Source organism: Rattus rattus, chromosome 9 (assembly GCF_011064425.1).
Source record: "Rattus rattus isolate New Zealand chromosome 9, Rrattus_CSIRO_v1, whole genome shotgun sequence".
Lineage (NCBI taxonomy): Eukaryota > Metazoa > Chordata > Mammalia > Rodentia > Muridae > Rattus > Rattus rattus.
Window position 1 is genome coordinate 88483265 of NC_046162.1, and position 17821 is coordinate 88501085.

At 48.5% G+C, this 17821-nt stretch overlaps 1 protein-coding gene and 1 long non-coding RNA gene across 3 annotated transcripts in view; one reads left to right on the forward strand and one right to left on the reverse strand.

The window, feature by feature from the left end:
- Nucleotides 1-224: 224 nt before the first annotated feature.
- LOC116909069 lies at nucleotides 225-15973 on the reverse strand. 2 transcript variants are annotated; one of them, XR_004389048.1, is made up of 5 exons: nucleotides 15862-15973; nucleotides 13941-15427; nucleotides 12876-13004; nucleotides 1724-1816; nucleotides 225-386 (listed from the first exon to the last, which is right to left on the reverse strand). It is a non-coding gene; the product is annotated as an uncharacterized LOC116909069 (long non-coding RNA). The 2 variants fall into 2 exon arrangements; XR_004389047.1 differs by lacking the exon at nucleotides 225-386 and having other exon boundaries at nucleotides 1105-1816.
- The window catches only part of Asic2 (acid sensing ion channel subunit 2), a 1059219-nt gene continuing 1057276 nt past the window's right edge, over nucleotides 15879-17821 (forward strand). The window contains exon 1 of the mRNA XM_032912543.1: nucleotides 15879-16586. Coding sequence (XP_032768434.1) covers nucleotides 16032-16586 — 555 coding nt within the window. The 5' untranslated portion in view covers nucleotides 15879-16031. The remainder of the gene's footprint in view (nucleotides 16587-17821) is intronic.

A 17821-nucleotide genomic window follows, 5' to 3' on the forward strand; every position in this document is an offset into this window, starting at 1 on the left:
TGTCCTTCCAAGCATTCTTGAGTGATGTCCAGTTATCCAAGTAGAGTAAGTTCTACTGTACTTGGAATGAAGTAGGTGTGTGTGTGTGTGTGTGTGTGTGTGTGTGTGTGTGTGCGTGCGTGCATGTGTGTATCCTCTCTAGATCATGAGCTTCTTACAAGGCAGATACTTTGTTTGCTTTGCATCATAGTTTTAATAACTAAGCACGAGGCACCACTGCCATGTTCAGGAAAATCCTCCAAATGTCTCTGAGAACGTCTTTAAGGTGCAGTCTCAGGTGAAGGTGTGCTGCTGGAGGGCTTCTTATATTTGCAGAAGCTGCTGTTTTCTCGGCTCTGCAGGGACCTGGGGCAGTGTGCACAAACCTGTAAAGGGACGCTGTAGACCTACAAGGCAGAAAGAGGACAAGAGGATCACCGTGATCCCAGTGACGCGAGGTGAGCTGGATGAGCGGAGTGTAGGGTGGTAGGTTCCTCAGGGCACATGAATAGGAGAGGAGATTAAGTGAGCTACTCAGGAAGACCTGGCTGAAGCATACTGCATCATAGAGAATGTCTCAACCATTAGTTCCCCTGACTTTCTGCACAGAATTAGGAACAACTTCTGAGTATCTTCATTAGTGTACTCAGAGAACTTGTCCCCTGCAATGATCTTAGCAGCCACAGTTGAGACTAGCCTCCTTGTCCATACACTTACCTGAGATCATTCTCAATAGTGACCTCTGGTGGTCATGGGGAACATTTCCCTTAGAGTATAAAGAGCCTTGTTACTCAAAAGCTGGAATGACTGGGAGGAGGTCCTTGGATCAGCATTGAGGATGAGAAGAGGGAAAACTAAATTAAGGTCAACAGTGAAGGAGATCCTGGGATTTGTGCTAATGAGGGCGCGGTCCTGGAGTGCTTCATTTAAAGTAACAAAAATATGGGGCTATAATGACATCTTTAATTAATAAAATGGTTCACACCAGTTACAAGATGCACACAGTGGAGAATCCTATACCATGCGATCAACATTTAGCATACATTGCTGGATGAAAAGAATGGCTGGCTGGATGAGGGAACAGAGTGAAGGCTCAGACACCCCATACTCTAAGGGGCACCTCATTCAACATCTTGCTCTTTACAACTTGGCAAATACCCTTAGCTCCTGTCTGCACGTGGACTTTTCTCCAACCCCAGGCTGGCCCCTTGTAATGCTGCCACCAGCCAGGTAGGAGTGTTCCTTAAGTAGAGTGGACGGTGGATGCTTTGGCTGTGACTCCTACAGTGATGCATGATTCCTGCGTGGTGCAGGAGAGAGTGGGTGAACTGAAATGGGGTCAAGCGAAGCTTTTACAAAGGGAACACGTTCTGCTGTTCTTTAGAGAGTCGGTGTGACAGCAATGGGTGAGGGTACTAAGCCCCGGCCAGCGATGCCTATGGGTGCAGGGGGTTATGACAGCCTGCTGTAAGGGTGGGAAGGGAATACAGAAAAGCTAGCCAATGAGATGGATTGGGAGACAGAAAGGAGGAAAGACGAGTGAGGGAGGAAGGGAGAAAGAGAGAGACTTGTGAACAAATGATTATATTGTTCTGCTGAAATATGAGCTGCACATGGTTGATTTTGCAAGGAGCACAAAATCACAGGAGGTTAATTATTTTGACGTCCATTTCCGGCTCTCACACTTGACTGAGGGCATCTTCAACCGGCGATGACACCACTGCCCTCAATAACATGTGCACACCGACTAATGATCTCTCTGGAGCGCAGCTGTAGCTCTGGAAGCAGGCATTGCGGCAAGGGTCCCAGCATAATTACCGGCAGTTCCTCGTCCACTCTGGCAAGAAACAGAAAGAAGGCTGTTGTTGAGTTTTATTGTTTTCAAGGGCCTGTGGTTCACCTTGGAGTATCAGAGACTATGTGACCATTGGCAGCTTGTTTGTGCAGAAGCCCTGGGGCCACTGAGCCTCAAGGGCTGTAACTGTCTTGTGCATTCGTTGCCCAGGAAGCCTAGAACTGGGTAGAAGGGGTGGAAATCAGGGAATGGAGAGACGCTGCACGTGTCATGCCTCGGATCCATTGATTGGAAGCTACTGTTTTCCTTTTCTGATCATGAAGCTTGTCTGATCATGGAGTTGTTTTTTTTTTTTGTTTTGTTTTGTTTTGTTTTTGTTTTTTTCAGATGCAAGCCTACACGTTCCCCATCCCCAATGAGCTGAGAAGTTAGTAAGCCAGTTCTGAAGAAGAGATGTGCATTCTGACACCGTAGGGCTGACTTTGTCATCGGTTAAAGGTGTCTCCGTTTCTGAGTGAGTGTTCCTATGTACATGGAGGACTATAATAGAGACTTTTGGAAAATCAGAAGGCACATTCACAATGTGACAAATGTGGGTTGTGTATCCATGTAACAGGGGCTGTTGCTGTAGTCAGTCGCACTGTGAGTCAGTGTGGAGTTTTATCATTCCCTGTTTAGACAAACAATGGTGCTCCTTGTCTTATATCTTCTCCATCTTACTGACCAACATATCACCACTGAGCAGTGGTCCTTAAAGGTGTAAATTTCTGAGACCCAGGACAACCACCAACTCTTTCCTAACTCTGGGACTCCATGTAAACCACAAGCTAGAGACCTCCCCGCCCATGCTCCTCAGGTACCTTGACTCTCGCGGGAGCATCACAAGAGCTACCAGACTGTTGACCTTCAAGAGAAAATAGATCTGAAGCAACTGAACACCAGGGAGCACATAAAAGCTGTTTGTTCTGAAATCTAAATGCTATTCCTCTAAAAAGGCAGAGTGTGTCCTTTCTGACTAAGTCGACACAACTTTTGGGTGCCATATATGCATGTGTGTGCGCAGGTACACATATGTGCTCATGGGTGTGAAAGCCACAGGACAACCCCAGGGTCATTGCTTGGGAACTGTATTGGTTTCTGACTCTCTCACTAGCCTAAGACTTAGCAAGCAGGCTAGGCTGGCTGGCCAGAGAGCTCCTCCCCACCCCCAGGGTCTGCTACTATTAGGAGCACACCCCAACATGCCAAATTTTGCATTAGTTTATTTATTATTTTAGTGTGGCTTCTAGAAATTAAACCTGTGTCATGCCTGTAGGTGCTTTAGCTACTGAGGTAACACCAGCCTCAGGGGACCCAGCTTTTTAGGTCACAGACGATTTTCTTGTGGTATTCCCACATAGCAGAGGGGGTACAAAATTAGCAGTTTGTGGCCTGGAAGAAGTTCAGTGCTTAGGAAGGTGTAAATGTTTGTAGAAGTGTTCCCATCCATCTCAGGAAAATGGTCCTGAAACCATTTGTGTTTTTCTGATGTGAGTTTCTTTTGTCTCCTGGGACCTTAGGGCCCCCTTGCCTCATGAATATTTAAAACCCTTTGGTCATCCTCTGATTCTTGACTAACTATACTCTTGCCATTTTTTCCATGGAGTTGAGATAGGGAAAATGTCTTCATGATGAAGGGAAGATCATAGGCCCCTAAGGTGTGAGTTTTAATCACCTGACTCTCCTTTTGACAACAGTAGGAACTCTAAAGTTTCACAGTTGCCAAGTGTTTTTATTCCAGGCTGACTTTGACCTTGCTATGTGGCCAGAGATGACCTTGAGCTTCTGATTCTCCTGTCTCCACCCCTGGAATGCTGTATGGCACCCCACTTCAGTATGTGTGCTGCTGGGGGTGGAACCCAAGTGTATCATGTAGCTTTTGCTACCCTGTATTAAGCTCCGGGAACGGGCCACACTACCAGCCCCTGCCCACAGAATACACACACACACACACACACACACACACACACACAAACACGTTGCTCAATTTCAACCTGCCTTATTGGTTCAATTGCTGGGCTCCACCAATCTCCGTCAGCTAGTGTGCCCTTCCCAATACTCTTAGCTCAGCACCTTTCAACCTGCCCTCAGCTTCAGTTGCTCAGTTACCTTTAGTGCCATCTCAACACCCTAGCCTCCCTCCTGTAGAATCTGCCTATGGCCACTCTGCCTGAGATCTCACATGGCTGGTCACCTTTTGTTCTCCCCAAACCCCCCACCCCTGCTCCAAGCATAGCAAAAACTCCTTTCCTCTCCTGTGTCTTGTCACCTCTTTCCTTTCACCCTGCAATTGGCCCCTGACATCTTTACTGATAGATCAAGAACCAACTGGAGAACAAGACCTTAACATCAAAACTACTCCCTACACTCTAGGTTTATGAAGAGAGGCTTCAGGCAAGCCATCTACAGACTGAGCTATGGCCCCAGCCTAGTTACCAAAGGTCTCTTAGCTACTTCTTGGTGCATTATGCATGTCCACTTATGTGGCCTATCAGCCCCTCGAGGTAGTGACTGTTCTGACCTCTTTACAGGTGAGCAAATGAAGATCTAGTCAAGTTATACAGACTTCAAGTAACCAAGCTGGTTTTGTCGGATTTACACTCATCTCATACCATGGTTCTTTTTATCTTTCCCATGAATAATTGAGGTCTCAGATGGCACAGGGCAAAGAGTGACTCAGTGTCCCTTGACTCCTGGCTGAAGCTTATCCCCACAGCAGATGAACCTTGAGTATATTATTTGTCCTCTTTAAACCCAGATCCCTGTGATTGTTGGGGTCCTTTAAGGGAACAGAGCTGATCAAATAGATATATCTACATATATTTGTATCTCTCTCAACACACACACACACACACACACACACACACACAGAGAGAGAGGGGGGGGACTTATTAGGCTTACAGTCTATGGTTCAGGCACTTCATCAACAACTGTCTCACGATGGAAAGGCCAATGACTAGACAGTTTTTCACTCCACCAGACTAAATGTCTCAGCAGTCCCAAGCTGGTGCTGAAGTCCTGGAGGATTCCCGAAGGGGTGCTGGTCTTTAGTCTACATAGGAATCCTGCTGATATTAGTTTCTATTATCAGCAGAGGAATGTCTTAGTAATTGGGCAGATAAGCTAGGAGGCAAAAGCAAAAGCTTCCTTCTTCCATGCCCTTTTCCATATGTGCTGCCACCAGAAAATGTGGCTCAGATTTAGTGAGGGTCTGGCCACCTCTAATGATCAATCAAGAAAATCCCTCACAGGCATGCTCAGCTGCCTGGGGATTAGTGGATTCCAGATGTAGTCCAGGTGACAACCAAGATTAGCCTGTACAAACCTCTTACTTAAAGAAATGCACAGAATACCCACACAGTGCTATACATGGTTGGTTTCCATTGTACATTGATTTGCTTATTTACATGAGATCCATCTGCATGGAGAAGGACCCTAGAAATCATTTCAATGGCATAATAGCCACAGAACCTACAAGTCCATAAGGAGAACAGGAGCTACCCACCAAGAGTCCACCTCCTCCTCATAGGACAGCATGCACTGTTCCTTTAAGAGCCACCGTGAATGTTGTGTTTTCAGGTGACAGCCTCTCCATGTTTTCCCAGCAAAGTTAATGAAATGTCGCTGGTGCTCTTCCTGAACCTCCCGTCTCTCACACAGCCAGGCTGGCAAGTCCATGTGCTCTCCTCTGATCTATTTTTATACCACCACATAATAATTCATCCTCCTAAATATATCCATCATCCTGGATTTGCATTTTTTTTATTAAGTCGCCTGCTTGCCTCCCATCATTTAATCAGTGTTGACTTGACTCAGGGAGCAGCCTGACAAGACGTGGATCCAAGTCTAGCCTCTGGCAGTTTGCCTGCTCTGTAACTTGGGGGTGATCTTCTATTAGTCCAGGTCTTAGCACACTCATTTGTAAAATGTGGGTGGGGGCCTGCAGGGAAAGATGGTTAGATGGTTGTGGGACTACTCATGAGAGAATTATCCTTGTCAGGGATTACCACTGGTGAGAGTCCATCTTTCTCTCTCTCTCTCTCTCTCTCTCTCTCTCTCTCTGTGTGTGTGTGTATATGTGTGTGTGTGCAGGCATAGGTGTATGTACATGAGTGGAGAGTCCAGAAGTCAACCTCGAATATCATTCCTCAGGACTCACCCCCCTTGTTTAGCGAGCCAGGGTTCTTACTGGCCTGGAATTTGTCAATGCAACTTGGCTAGATACCAGTGAAACCTAGGGAATCTACCTCCCTACATCTACCAAGATCTGAGATTACATGCTCTTACCACCATGCCCAGCTCTTTACGTGCATCCTGGGGACTAGAACTTGGGTCTTCATGCTTGCATGCTGAGCACTTTACCAACTGAGCCATTTTCCCAGCCCAGTACCTGTGGGCTCACTGAGCATCCTCAGAGACAAAGCAGGAACACAACAAACTTGCAGACTGTGAACCAGATCAACCCTTCCCAGCCCCTCCTTGATGTATGGCCTTGGACCTAGGGTTTAATTTACTTGTACCTCAAATAGAGAAGAGACAGCTGTGCACTATGAATAATAATTATATGTCCAGCCCTAGGCTATGTATGGGTTCATTCCCTCAGTGGTTTCCAGCTGGTGGTGATGCTGCCTCCAGGGAACATTTTTTTATTGGTACAACTGAGGCAGTGAGGTGTGAGCATGAGGGGTGCTGTGAAACTCCCCACAGTATAGCCAATATCCCTTGCATCACAGACTTAGCCAGCCCAAAGTATCAATGGCACTGAACTAGGGAAATTCTCACTGAATTTCATGATGCACATGGATTCTTAACACAGTTATCGGCACCTGAGTGTCATCCTTGAATGGAGCTGGTAACGACTAGACACAGTGATAGACCACTCTGCTGTCACTCACAGCCCAGGGACAGTATAGCTGATGCTCCTTCTACTCTGAGTCCCCTCATTCTTGCTCATGTACAGCTCTACCACACACCTGACCTCAACTGTCATAGCTTGGTCTTGCTTGCCTAACTGGCAGCTCCTTACATGCAAAGCGTCTGCCTGACTCCTCTCTTGTCTGTCTCATGCTTTAGTGCTGTAGTCACACAATGGACATGCTCCATCACCCTCAGGGAAATTAGTCCTACCACAGAGGTGGTTGGCAGCTTGGCTTCTGAGTGTGGTCATAGGGTAGTGGAAATACAGTTATAGGAGTTCAGTGTTCAGGGAGGGTGGGGCTCTAGTGAGAGGCACCGAGGAGTGATGGGGTAATGAGGCCTCTAGTCTGAGCTCCAGCCCTCACAGAACACACTGAAAATGAAAGAGTGACTATCTCTGGGTCAGACTGCATGAGGGCGACCATTTTCAGAACCTCTGAAGGCCATCCCCAAATATCTGCAAGAGCCTGCAGGCATCCTGTTGCCCCTGGGAGAAAACAGAAATCCAATTAGATACAGGTAAAAGCTGGAGCAGGGTTTGCAAACACGTCTTAAGGAGCGCTATGTCCTAGCAGAGCTCTTGATATACCAACGCTGCTTTGTAAGGGGCAAATGTCCAAAACAAAGTTTTCCTGCCCATCTCAGTTACCCTCAAAACTGATTGTGAATGAGAACCCTATCCCCTGGCACCCATATGTACCTTGAGTTATGAATATTCAAACCCCACTGCCCTGTGCTCTTGTGTACTGGATTCGTGGCTGTGCCTTCCCCAGTTTCCATGGAGGTATGTATGGTGGGAAACCAAGAAAGTTCATATGCATACAGAGGGTGGAGCTCAGTCAAAACTTCTTTTCACATTATAGTAGTAACTATAATGGAGGTGGTCCTCATGGCATCTTCCAAGGACAGAACTTTTATTAGATACTTAGTGGTTTTCCTACCTTAGTTACTTATACCTACCCATCCTTTGACATTGGAGCTGATATTGTCCCCATCTTACAGATGAGCAAAGCAAGGCAAGTTAAGTAGCATGCTTCAGGTAACATGACCAGTGTGTGTTGGGTCCTGGATGGAAACATATTGATTTCTTCCCCCAGGCACTGTACCCTTACAGACACACCCCCAGGTCTCCAAAGGCATAGGGAAGGAAGCAGTCACCCTAGACTCTTATCTGAAGTTCACACTCACACAAGTGTTGAGACTGTGGTCTCATTACCTTGCCCCGTTAAGCCTGGCCTGCTTGCTGGTAAAAGGGGCAGGGTATGTGCATGGCTCTGGGATATAGTCCTCTTGATACACAGAGATGTCCTTCCATGGAATCTGACCTGCAGAGAATGAAGCATCCAACCGCAATGTCATGGCTCCTCAAAGGCACAGCCCTGTGGACTCAGTGTATTGGACAATGAGAGTGTCCTTCATTCACTGTCCTCTTTCCACACTGCTCTAGCAAAGGATTCAGACCCAAATTCATAAGCTGTACGTCCTTACTAACTCGATCACTTCATTAGACACAAAAGCAAGGACACACACTCATATGCATGTATCTGTACAAAGAAAAGGTGGGGTGGTTACTTCCCTCTCAGGACTCAACCAATGCTCTTTAACTGGGACTCCTGATATTGTGACAAACACAGGAACATTGTAGAAAGAACAGTGTCATCCTTGGCCTGGTTATAGAGCTGGATAAGACCACCATCTCCAATCTTCTCCCTCCCCAATGCTTCCTGTTGATCTTATAGGCTTCCCCTCCCTGGAGCTGAGTCCACAAACATTCTCAATCAGAGCTCTGTGGATTGGATTTGAGTGGGGCGAGTAGGAGAGCAGCTGAGTGCAAACAACTTGGAATGTGGAATAGAATGAGTTCTTAGATTGGAGCTTAGGGTCCTTCAGCTCTCTGGGCCTACAGTTCCTTCTGCTATGGAAGTCAGACGTGGCAATGTCTGTTTGAGTATGTCATCAAGTGTGAATAGAAAAGAGATGTTAGCCAGTGCCTCATCCAACAGGTGAAAAGGCCTCATGAAAATTGAGATCATGCATTTGGGGTTTGGGTTTTTTTGTTGTCTGTTTGTTTTGTTTTGTTTTTGTTGTGGTTTTTTTATTTGCTTTGCTTTGTCTTTATTTACTCCTATCTAGATGATACATAGCCAGCGTCCCCATGTAGCATCCCTACATTACCATGTTATGAGTTTAAAATGGGAGTCATGTTGATGTACAGGAGAAAGCTGAAGATTTCTCCTTTCACCCTTCTCAGTCCTGATCTCTGCTTTCTAAAAGTCCCATTCCATCACGTTGATTTCACTTGGCAGTTTGAAAGAACTAGAGAACGCATGAATCGAATTGAAACGAACACACAACTACTTACACGGAAGATACAGGATGTGGATGAACATGCACTCTGACTTGGACATGCTTGTGGGCTTTTTGGGGTGCGTAGCGGCGAATAAAGATGGCAGGCAGGGTGGGCCATGGGTGTAGGAGGTGAGGTGCTGCAGCGTTATGGCTGCAGAGAGGATGCTCAGCAGATGCTGCAACCCCACATGCAGAACACAAGGGGGAGAGGCAGCTCCACTCAGAGCATAGAAGCTCACTCTACACTACCTCTCCGCTATACACAATGCCGGCTCACCTATGGCCAAAGTGGTACTAATAAAGTTTTTGTTGAAAGCCTTTTGTGGATGATTGACTTCAGACCTGTCTGTGCGATTTTTTTTCCCCCTTGGGTGTGAATCAATTGGCTCCAGGGACTGAGTGACCGAGAGAAAACAAATAGTCATGGTTTCTTTCTTCTACTTTCTTCCCAGGAGACAGAAGGGCAGAGGCAGACTAGAAGAGGATCTGTACAAAGAATATGAAGGAAGTAAGTTTTGAGACATAAACCAGAGAGGGTATGGCAAAGGGTGGGATAGCCTGTCACTTCCCTAGTGAAGGGACCTGAAATCAGAAACCTGGGCCTCCTAGTGCAGGTACCTCCTACTGCTGGGGCTTGCTTTATATACGAGTGAGGACACCTTTAAGCGAGCACTCTAGATGAAAGGCTTTCAGGATCAAAGTGGCCGTGGTCAGACATGGTCCAAAAGCCTCCTTTGAGACTAGTGGAAAGGAAGTCAGCCCACCCGTGAGAGTCTGGTTACAGGGAGATGTGTCTTGTTAAAGTAAACAAAATCAGAGTTAAAAGTACTATTTCCATACTACAAGGCAAGGATGCATTTGAAACTGATTTTCGGTTATTAAAAAAGTGCCTGAGGGGAAAGGCACAGTTTGAAGTTGTGAATGACACTGCTGTTTTCACAGCTGCCGGCCTTTATTGAGTGCCTACCTCTTATTTACCTGGTGGATTTTTGCTCTCACCATCCTGTGGTTAGGATGGCAGGGGCAGGAGGGTGAAAAGGGGCTTGTAGAGAAGTCTTGGGTGTCCATTCACGCATGCCGGGTGCAGGGAAGGTGAAATTGCTCCCTGAGAGGCAGGCAGTCAGGCAGTTTCAGTTCCTCGGTGGCCCCAGCTCTCACCGACACTCACATGCACAGATTAGGACGTAGGAGATAACTGGTGTGCACGACCTGACATCAGGTGCTTTCCAGTTTAGTGACAGCAGCTGAGTCTCTGGGAGCAGTAAGGGACAGAATCATGGTTGGCAGAACCTTCACTTCCTCAGGACAGGTCCCAGGTCCCTAGGAATGGAAGGGTCCCCAATTCTATAGCCTTGGCAGCAGAGAGGAGCAGATTTATCATGCGCATTGATTGATGAATTCCTACAACCTGTTGCAATATACAGCCCTCAACCAGCCAAGCGGCTGGGGAGGGGGCAGAGGGGCAAGCAGTCTGGCAGGGTCTTTCTAGGCAGAGAGAAAATCGACATGAAACACCAATGAGCAGTTTGGCAGGGCAAACAGAAAGAGTCTCTATCAGGCCCACACAGCTGGTCTTGTGTGATGTCTTAAGCTGCCTTTCACCACCTACAAAGGCAGCCAGCCTCACGGGGTCTCAGCTCTACAGAGCCTGAAACTGTGAAAGTTGAACGGGAGGGGAAGATGGCAGGGGTCTATGTGTCTGACAAGTGCCAGGTGATCCCCAGTGCCCCAGGCCCTACCCTCATCTCACTCCAGCAGATGGTGACACGGGGTTAATGGCCAGAATCCCAGATTCCAGCTCAGTTTTATTCCGTTAACTGGGTGGGTATTTATGATTTGGTCAAGACCAGTGTCAAATTGCAGCAGCAGCAACAGCAGCAGCAGCAGCAGCAGCAGCAGCAGCAGCAGCAGCAGCAGCAGCAGCAACAACAGCAGGAGACTCGAGGAATGAGTTAGCACAAATGAAGAAAACAACACAGAGATGTCCTACGGTTTCTTTAAGGCAACACAGCAAATTAAATCTATCCCAGGGTCAGGCCAATTGACGACTCCCATGGGTCCACTCTTTCAAAAAGGTTTCTCTAGTTTTCACCTGGAGAGCAAGCAACAGTAAGTATGGATTTAAGAAATTACTCATCAGGAGCCGCAGAGGTGGCTCCTCCGTTAAGAGTAATGGCTGCTCTTCCAGAGGACCGAGATTTGACTCTCAGTACCCACACGGAGGTTCACAGCTGTCTGTAACTCCAGTCCTAGGGGGATCTGACACCCTCTTCTTGCTTCCAAGGACACCAGGCACACGCGTGTCGCACATGTTCACATATATTCAGGCAAAACATCCATATATGTAAAATGAATAAATACGTAAAAGAAAGGGCTCGTTAAATATGCAACTTTGCTTCACATCTCTCCTTGGTATGTCCTTCATAGAGAATTGTTTGCTAAAAAGTTCACAGAAGAAATAAGACTCGTTGCTCTAAGAGTTTATAAAGCAGGCTGCAGGGCTATGCTTGGGTTAATCTTTCTTCCTGCAATGAGGAACCAGGAAGGAGGAAAAGTTGCACAAGGAAGACATAGAAGTTTGAGCTAATAATTCCATCTGCATGTTAGAAAAGAATGCATTTTCTTTTCTAATTATGGGTGACGGCAGCAGCCACCAGTATCTAGTACATGTTAAGTAGCAAATTGCTTGGGGAGCTGAATGCAGGGCCCACCCTGTCTAACTTTGCCTGCCACTCTCTTCAGGAGCAAGAGCACTCTTCCCAGAAGCCTCCAAGGGAGTCACATTTAGGGCAGGCCCAAGGGTCCCCAAGATCGGAAAAGAGCGCCCCCTCCTGGCACCTCAGAACAGTACCAGAGAGAAATTCATAAATACATCTGTTTATTTGTTCTTAAGCAAATAAAAAGATTTGCCATAGCAAAAGTCTATGCATACGGGGCATACTAAGGGGTTAAACTGACTAATTTTCACATGAATTTATCTGTAAAGTTTTTTTTTAAATGTTTAGCTGTGAAGTGCACAAAAAAGACCATAATTATACACAATTAGGGCAGCGCCTAAAAAACTGGGCCAAGTAGACCTACTCTAACCCTGATGCCTGTCCGCCTAAGAAGACCCTGCACATGCCCCAGAGCGAAGAAAAGGTAATGGGGACCTGATTGATGCTGCAAATGTTTGACAACCGAGCTCCACAAAAGCATTTTAAAGAATCAGACAATATCTGATGTTGGTGCATAAATCACAGTGTTAATTACAAGAGATTCTTACCAGCTAGAGAGGGCCCTTAAGAAAAGCCAGGCAAGGGGTTGCGGATTTAGCTCAGTGGTAGAGTGCTTGCCTAGCAAGCGCAAGGCCCTGGATTCGGACCCCAGCTCCGAAAAGAAAAAAGAAAAAAAAAAAAAAAGAGCCAGGCAAGAACATTGTGTTAGCCATCTTGCTGAGTAACTAGCCGTGACAGAGAATGGTACAGTGATGTTTCTTTAAAAACACTGTCCATCTCTGGTCCTCCAGTTCAGTGCCAGGGCCTCAATGGTATGCGTTGGTGTCAGGGGCAGGTCTATAGGCTGCATCTTCCAGCTCAGACTTCAGCCATTCAAGCTTTCAGCGATGGGACTATAGAGTAAGTAGCCCTTCTCTTTATTCTCAAGTTCTTCCGTGAAATGGGTACAGCGGTGCTCTTGACATTTGGCAGATCCATGAGAAAGCCCAGCACAGAGCCCAGTGACTTGCAATGAAAGCCACCGTTAGTGCCTTTATCCTCTGGTCCTCCACCCATCCTTAAGTGCCTAGCCTGCTTACCTGAGGTCATCTTTGGGGCCATGCACAGGAAGCAGAAGAGAAGGCAGAGTGTGTTTGACCTTGGCTTTTAGATATGCAGTTCCGGAGGCAAATAAGATCCTGGTAAGTTTTAAATGGTTCCCCAGTCACCTGAAAGAGAATACCAAACATCAACAACAAAACACCTTCTTCCAGCATTGACCGAGAGTGCTAACTGCTAAGTGTCTAGCTAGCACGAACACTTCAAAGCTTTATCTCATTCCTTCAACATCCCAAAGCTCCACTACTGTAGAGGAGGGAAAATGAAAGTTTCGAGTCCATTAGGCGCTTCCTCCAAGGTCACAGAACAGGAGGCAGAGCAGAGGAGAGATGCAAACTCCCAGGCCTGCACGACTATACCATAGCACCCTTCCCTGCCATGCTCGTGACCTCCAATCTGATATGGGGGTGAAAGAACCGTGAATGGGTTTATTATATCGGGGTGGGGTGACGAGATCTACTGTAGGATCCACCTCTGTACATATGAGAAAACCTGTCTGAACAGAAAGAAAATGGCTCCAGAAGAAGAAGAGGGGAGGCGAAGGAGCATAACACAGGTAATGGTTGGTGAGGAGTGGCAGGGTGTGGCAGAAATCATAACCATCGTTTCCAGCCGGGCGGAATGAGATTAGGAGCTGATCATCAGAGAGGTTGCACAGAGCTGTGTATCTGTCATGGTTTAACTTCCTTGAGCCATGAGGTTGATCAATGTATTTTGCTTTCCCCAAGCCAACATAGTGTCTGGAACAGAGTTAAAGGGGAACGGGCTTGTTAATTAGACTGATAAGCCAAGGGTTGGCGAGAAGAATCAGGGAGTTGGGGAGTCTTCCGTATGAGAAGCCTAGATTGTAAAAGCAAAAAACAGGGGCAACAAGGGTGCTGTTTGACCCAGAGAGAGCAGAGAGGCCATCTACACATGTGAAGAAGTGGTCTGTGTTTGACACACAGGGAGGTAGCTCAAGGGCGGGGAGGTGCAAATCCTTTCCTAAATTTGGGATGGAGAAACTTGGGTCTGCTTTTCCAAACCTGTTTCCGAGGTGAACATACCCAGATGAAGTCCCAGCTCTCACTTCACTGGTCCTGTGATTTGGACACAGCAGTTCATTGTGGCGGAGTTTTCTCATCTGTAGGATGGCAATAAAACCAAGAATATTCACTTGCTAAGGTGACTTGGTTTTGGTCCCTCTGGTTTACAAGCCTATGCCCTGTTGAGACCAGGACTCTGGGTTAGCAAAGGCACAAGGCTCCCCAGTCTTGATCATTTGCCTTCTGTCATATCATTCACGATTGATAAACTGCCAAGGTCATGCTCCACATGTCACCTCGGACTGCTTTCTGGGAACCATCTCAGTGGATCTGGCTTTGCAGGAATCTGGATGGGTCAGAACGCCATCTCAAAATGGCCATTGGCCTAGAAGAGCATGATGTCAGCTTCCCCTTTCTCCACCTTCTTAAGCTTGGCAGGCCCTGGAGATGCCAGCTTTGCTCTCCAAGACATTTGCCTCCGCGTGGCTCTGCCCCAGCTTGGCCAAGTGGCTCAAGTTGGCTACTCTAACTTTCAATTCCTTTCACCCTGATGAGAATTTATCCCTGATGCCAGCCACTTGATCCTTGGCAAGCCACACCTATCAGCCAGCAGGGGCCTGACTTACAAGGGATTTTCAGGAAGCAGGAGGTAGAAGACCAACCAGAGCCCGTCCTCTCTCTTACCTACAGCCCCAGCTGTGATTCCATCTGGCAGATCCTGGGACAGAACACACACACACACACACACACACACACACACACACACACACACACACACACACACACACACACACACACACACACACCTTACACAGAATGGAATTCAACCAGTCCTACAGGGCACCCAGCTGTCTTCCTTTGTTAAACACAAAAAAGTCCTGACAGCCCTATGGGGGTGGGGGATACTTGTTGCTCTTTCTCTGGGGCTCCTATGGGCACACTGATTTTTCTATCTCTAGAAGGTCTTCTCTCTACTCTGGAGTGTCCCCCTCCAGCCTGCAGAGGGAGACCCTATGGTTCTAAAATTGCTCCCTTCCTTTTCATCATCTCTCCCATAGAGACCCCCACATGGATGTGACCCTGGAGCCCACATTGGTGCAAAAACCCTTGCCAGCATCTCACTGGCCACATGCAGTTAAGTATCCACTTTCCTTCCATTAATGGAGATAGGGGATCAAGTTTGCTTTCCTCTGGGAATAGCTCATTACCTGAAGTAGAAGACCCCCGGCAGTTTAAATAAAAAGGCTAAAAACTTTCCATGTCCCCAACCCCTATCTGTCCGGCTCCCCTCACAAGCCTCCCCTTCTAGAAGCCTTGCCGGAGGCAAGCCAGGAAGCCCGGCTCCTTCTGAGCCCAAGGGTCTTCCTCTCTCTCCCAGAAGGCTGGAAGCACGGAGCCCACAGAAGCCCCTGCATTCCTGCTTCTTCCTTCTCTCGGAGGCGGAGCGCAGCGTCCTCTCCCAGGCGGCAGCCGCGGCCCGCAATTGGAATTCTGTCCCCAAAGGGGGGCTGGAAAAGGAGAGAAAGGGAGGATGGAGGCCGGCAGCCAGCGAGAAGCAGCGGCCAGGGTCCCATACATCCCCCGGAAGAAGCTAAGCGTGCAAGCTGCTAGGATGCTGCTGCGCCGCGGCGCCCCACCGCACTGCATCAGCGTGGCTATGCTGACATCCCCCCATGCTTAACACGGGGCATTATGCGCTGGTTAACAGGCTCCGAGCTGCTCAGCGACTTGTTTTAAGCATTTTCTCCCTCGCTCTCGCTTTTAATCTTGTCTCTAGTGGCGTGTGTAGGGGGGAGGACTTTATTTCCATTGGCTAAGCGCTCCCTTCCCACCCACATCCCTTCCACATCACCTTGGTGTCTCCCTAAATAAAACCAGCCCTCCTTATCGCCTGGAAAAAATCAGGAGCTAGAGTTTGAATGGGTTTTATATAAACACTCACCCCTGTCAGCGTGCGGCCAGGCTCTCAGGATAACTCCCAGTGTCTGGCCTGATGCTTGCCTGGCGATCTCTGCCTTGAATGCCAAGGTTTAAGCAGAATTCAGAGGACTGAGAACTCTTCCCTGAGATTTGATCAACCTGAAGCCAGTTGCAGAACTGCACAGGGTCCCGATGGACCTCAAGGAGAGCCCCAGTGAGGGCAGCCTGCAACCTTCCAGCATCCAGATCTTCGCCAATACCTCCACTCTCCATGGCATCCGCCACATCTTCGTGTATGGGCCGCTGACCATCCGGCGTGTGCTTTGGGCAGTGGCCTTCGTCGGATCCCTGGGCCTGCTGCTGGTGGAGAGCTCGGAGAGAGTGTCCTACTATTTCTCTTATCAGCATGTTACCAAGGTGGATGAAGTGGTGGCCCAGAGCCTGGTCTTCCCAGCTGTGACCCTCTGCAACCTCAATGGCTTCCGGTTCTCCAGGCTTACCACCAACGACTTGTACCACGCTGGGGAGTTGCTGGCCCTGCTGGATGTCAACCTACAGATTCCCGACCCGCATCTGGCGGACCCCACGGTGCTGGAGGCCCTCCGACAGAAGGCCAACTTCAAACACTACAAACCGAAGCAGTTCAGCATGCTGGAGTTCCTGCACCGGGTAGGCCATGACCTGAAGGATATGATGCTCTACTGCAAGTTCAAGGGGCAGGAGTGTGGGCATCAAGACTTCACCACAGTGAGTACTTGACTTTCTGTTTGCTCTTTTGCTCGCTGTTCAGTAGAAGTGGTGCACTGGCAGCCTTCTGTTTGTCTTGGGATCTCTGGTATGCAGGAGAGAGGGCGGAGACCCAGCTGAAGGCCAAGAGGGTAGCTGGTGCGAGTTGTTGGACCTGTTTGTAGAAAAGGTTACCTGTCAGATGGAGTACTGTGGTCCTTTCAGATTGGAGAGCTACAGGGGGGCTTGCTGTTTGGGGTCACTCCCCCAGGTGCTGAGTTGGACTTTCTCCCAGTCAGAGGGAAGAGGCCTGGGTTATCCATTGTCCAGGATGCTTGATGTCCGAACCGTGTGACGGGAACAGCTTGTCATTGGTGAGATGGCAGCTCCCCCCCCCTCTCTCTCTCTCTCTCCCCTCTCTCTCTGTGCTCGGAAGTGGCACCAGGCTCTGCATCGTGTGGGCTGGGCTGGAGCTAAAGCTGTCACAGGAGGGGGTGTGGGGCCCCAGACAGTCTGAATGGCTCCCGTGTCCATGGGAGCTCACCGAGCAGGTGATGCCTCAGAGGTGTGGAAGGTTCTTTCCTTCCCGTTTCTTGCCTGAATCGTGTGGAGAGGAAAGAGCCTCCACGAGCTCCATCTGGTCTTCCTGCAGGCAGGGTGAAGCCTCAGAACTGTCCATGGTGCTGTGTCAGGGAGGACAGTCAGGTAGAGGCTCCTCTATAGGATGGACAGAGAGAAGACAGATGTGATGTGGTGGTCCTGGAGGCTGGCTTGTCGGAGAGAGCGCTCTAGCTTGAAACTCCAAGGCTCGTTTTCTCTGTGTACAATTGCTTCACGACGTGGGTGCGGGAGGAGGGAGTGAGGAGGGGAGTGAGCAGCTGTGGGATTGGAAAGCCTGGAGGGAGTGTGGAGTTGAGTAAAGAGGTGGGGATGTGGCTCATGTTCAGGATGAGTTTGCCAGAGGGGGCTGAGAGGGAAGGATGGGAACAGCTTTGTTGCCGCTAGGGTTCTTATCCCAATTAGTGGACTGCTAGGCATAACTTGGTGTAACAGGTCAGACAGCAGCTGCCAGCTCTTCCACACTGCCAGGCGAGTGTGGGGTATCAGGAACTGTGGGACCCTTCTGCGGTCCACTGTGTCTGCTTTCACGATAGCTTCCTGGGGCAGGGGGAGGGGAGCTTCAGGGACTCAGAGTCTTGAGCCCAAAATACAGTGACAACTTGGGGATGGCAGGTGCAGCAGTCATTGAGAGAACT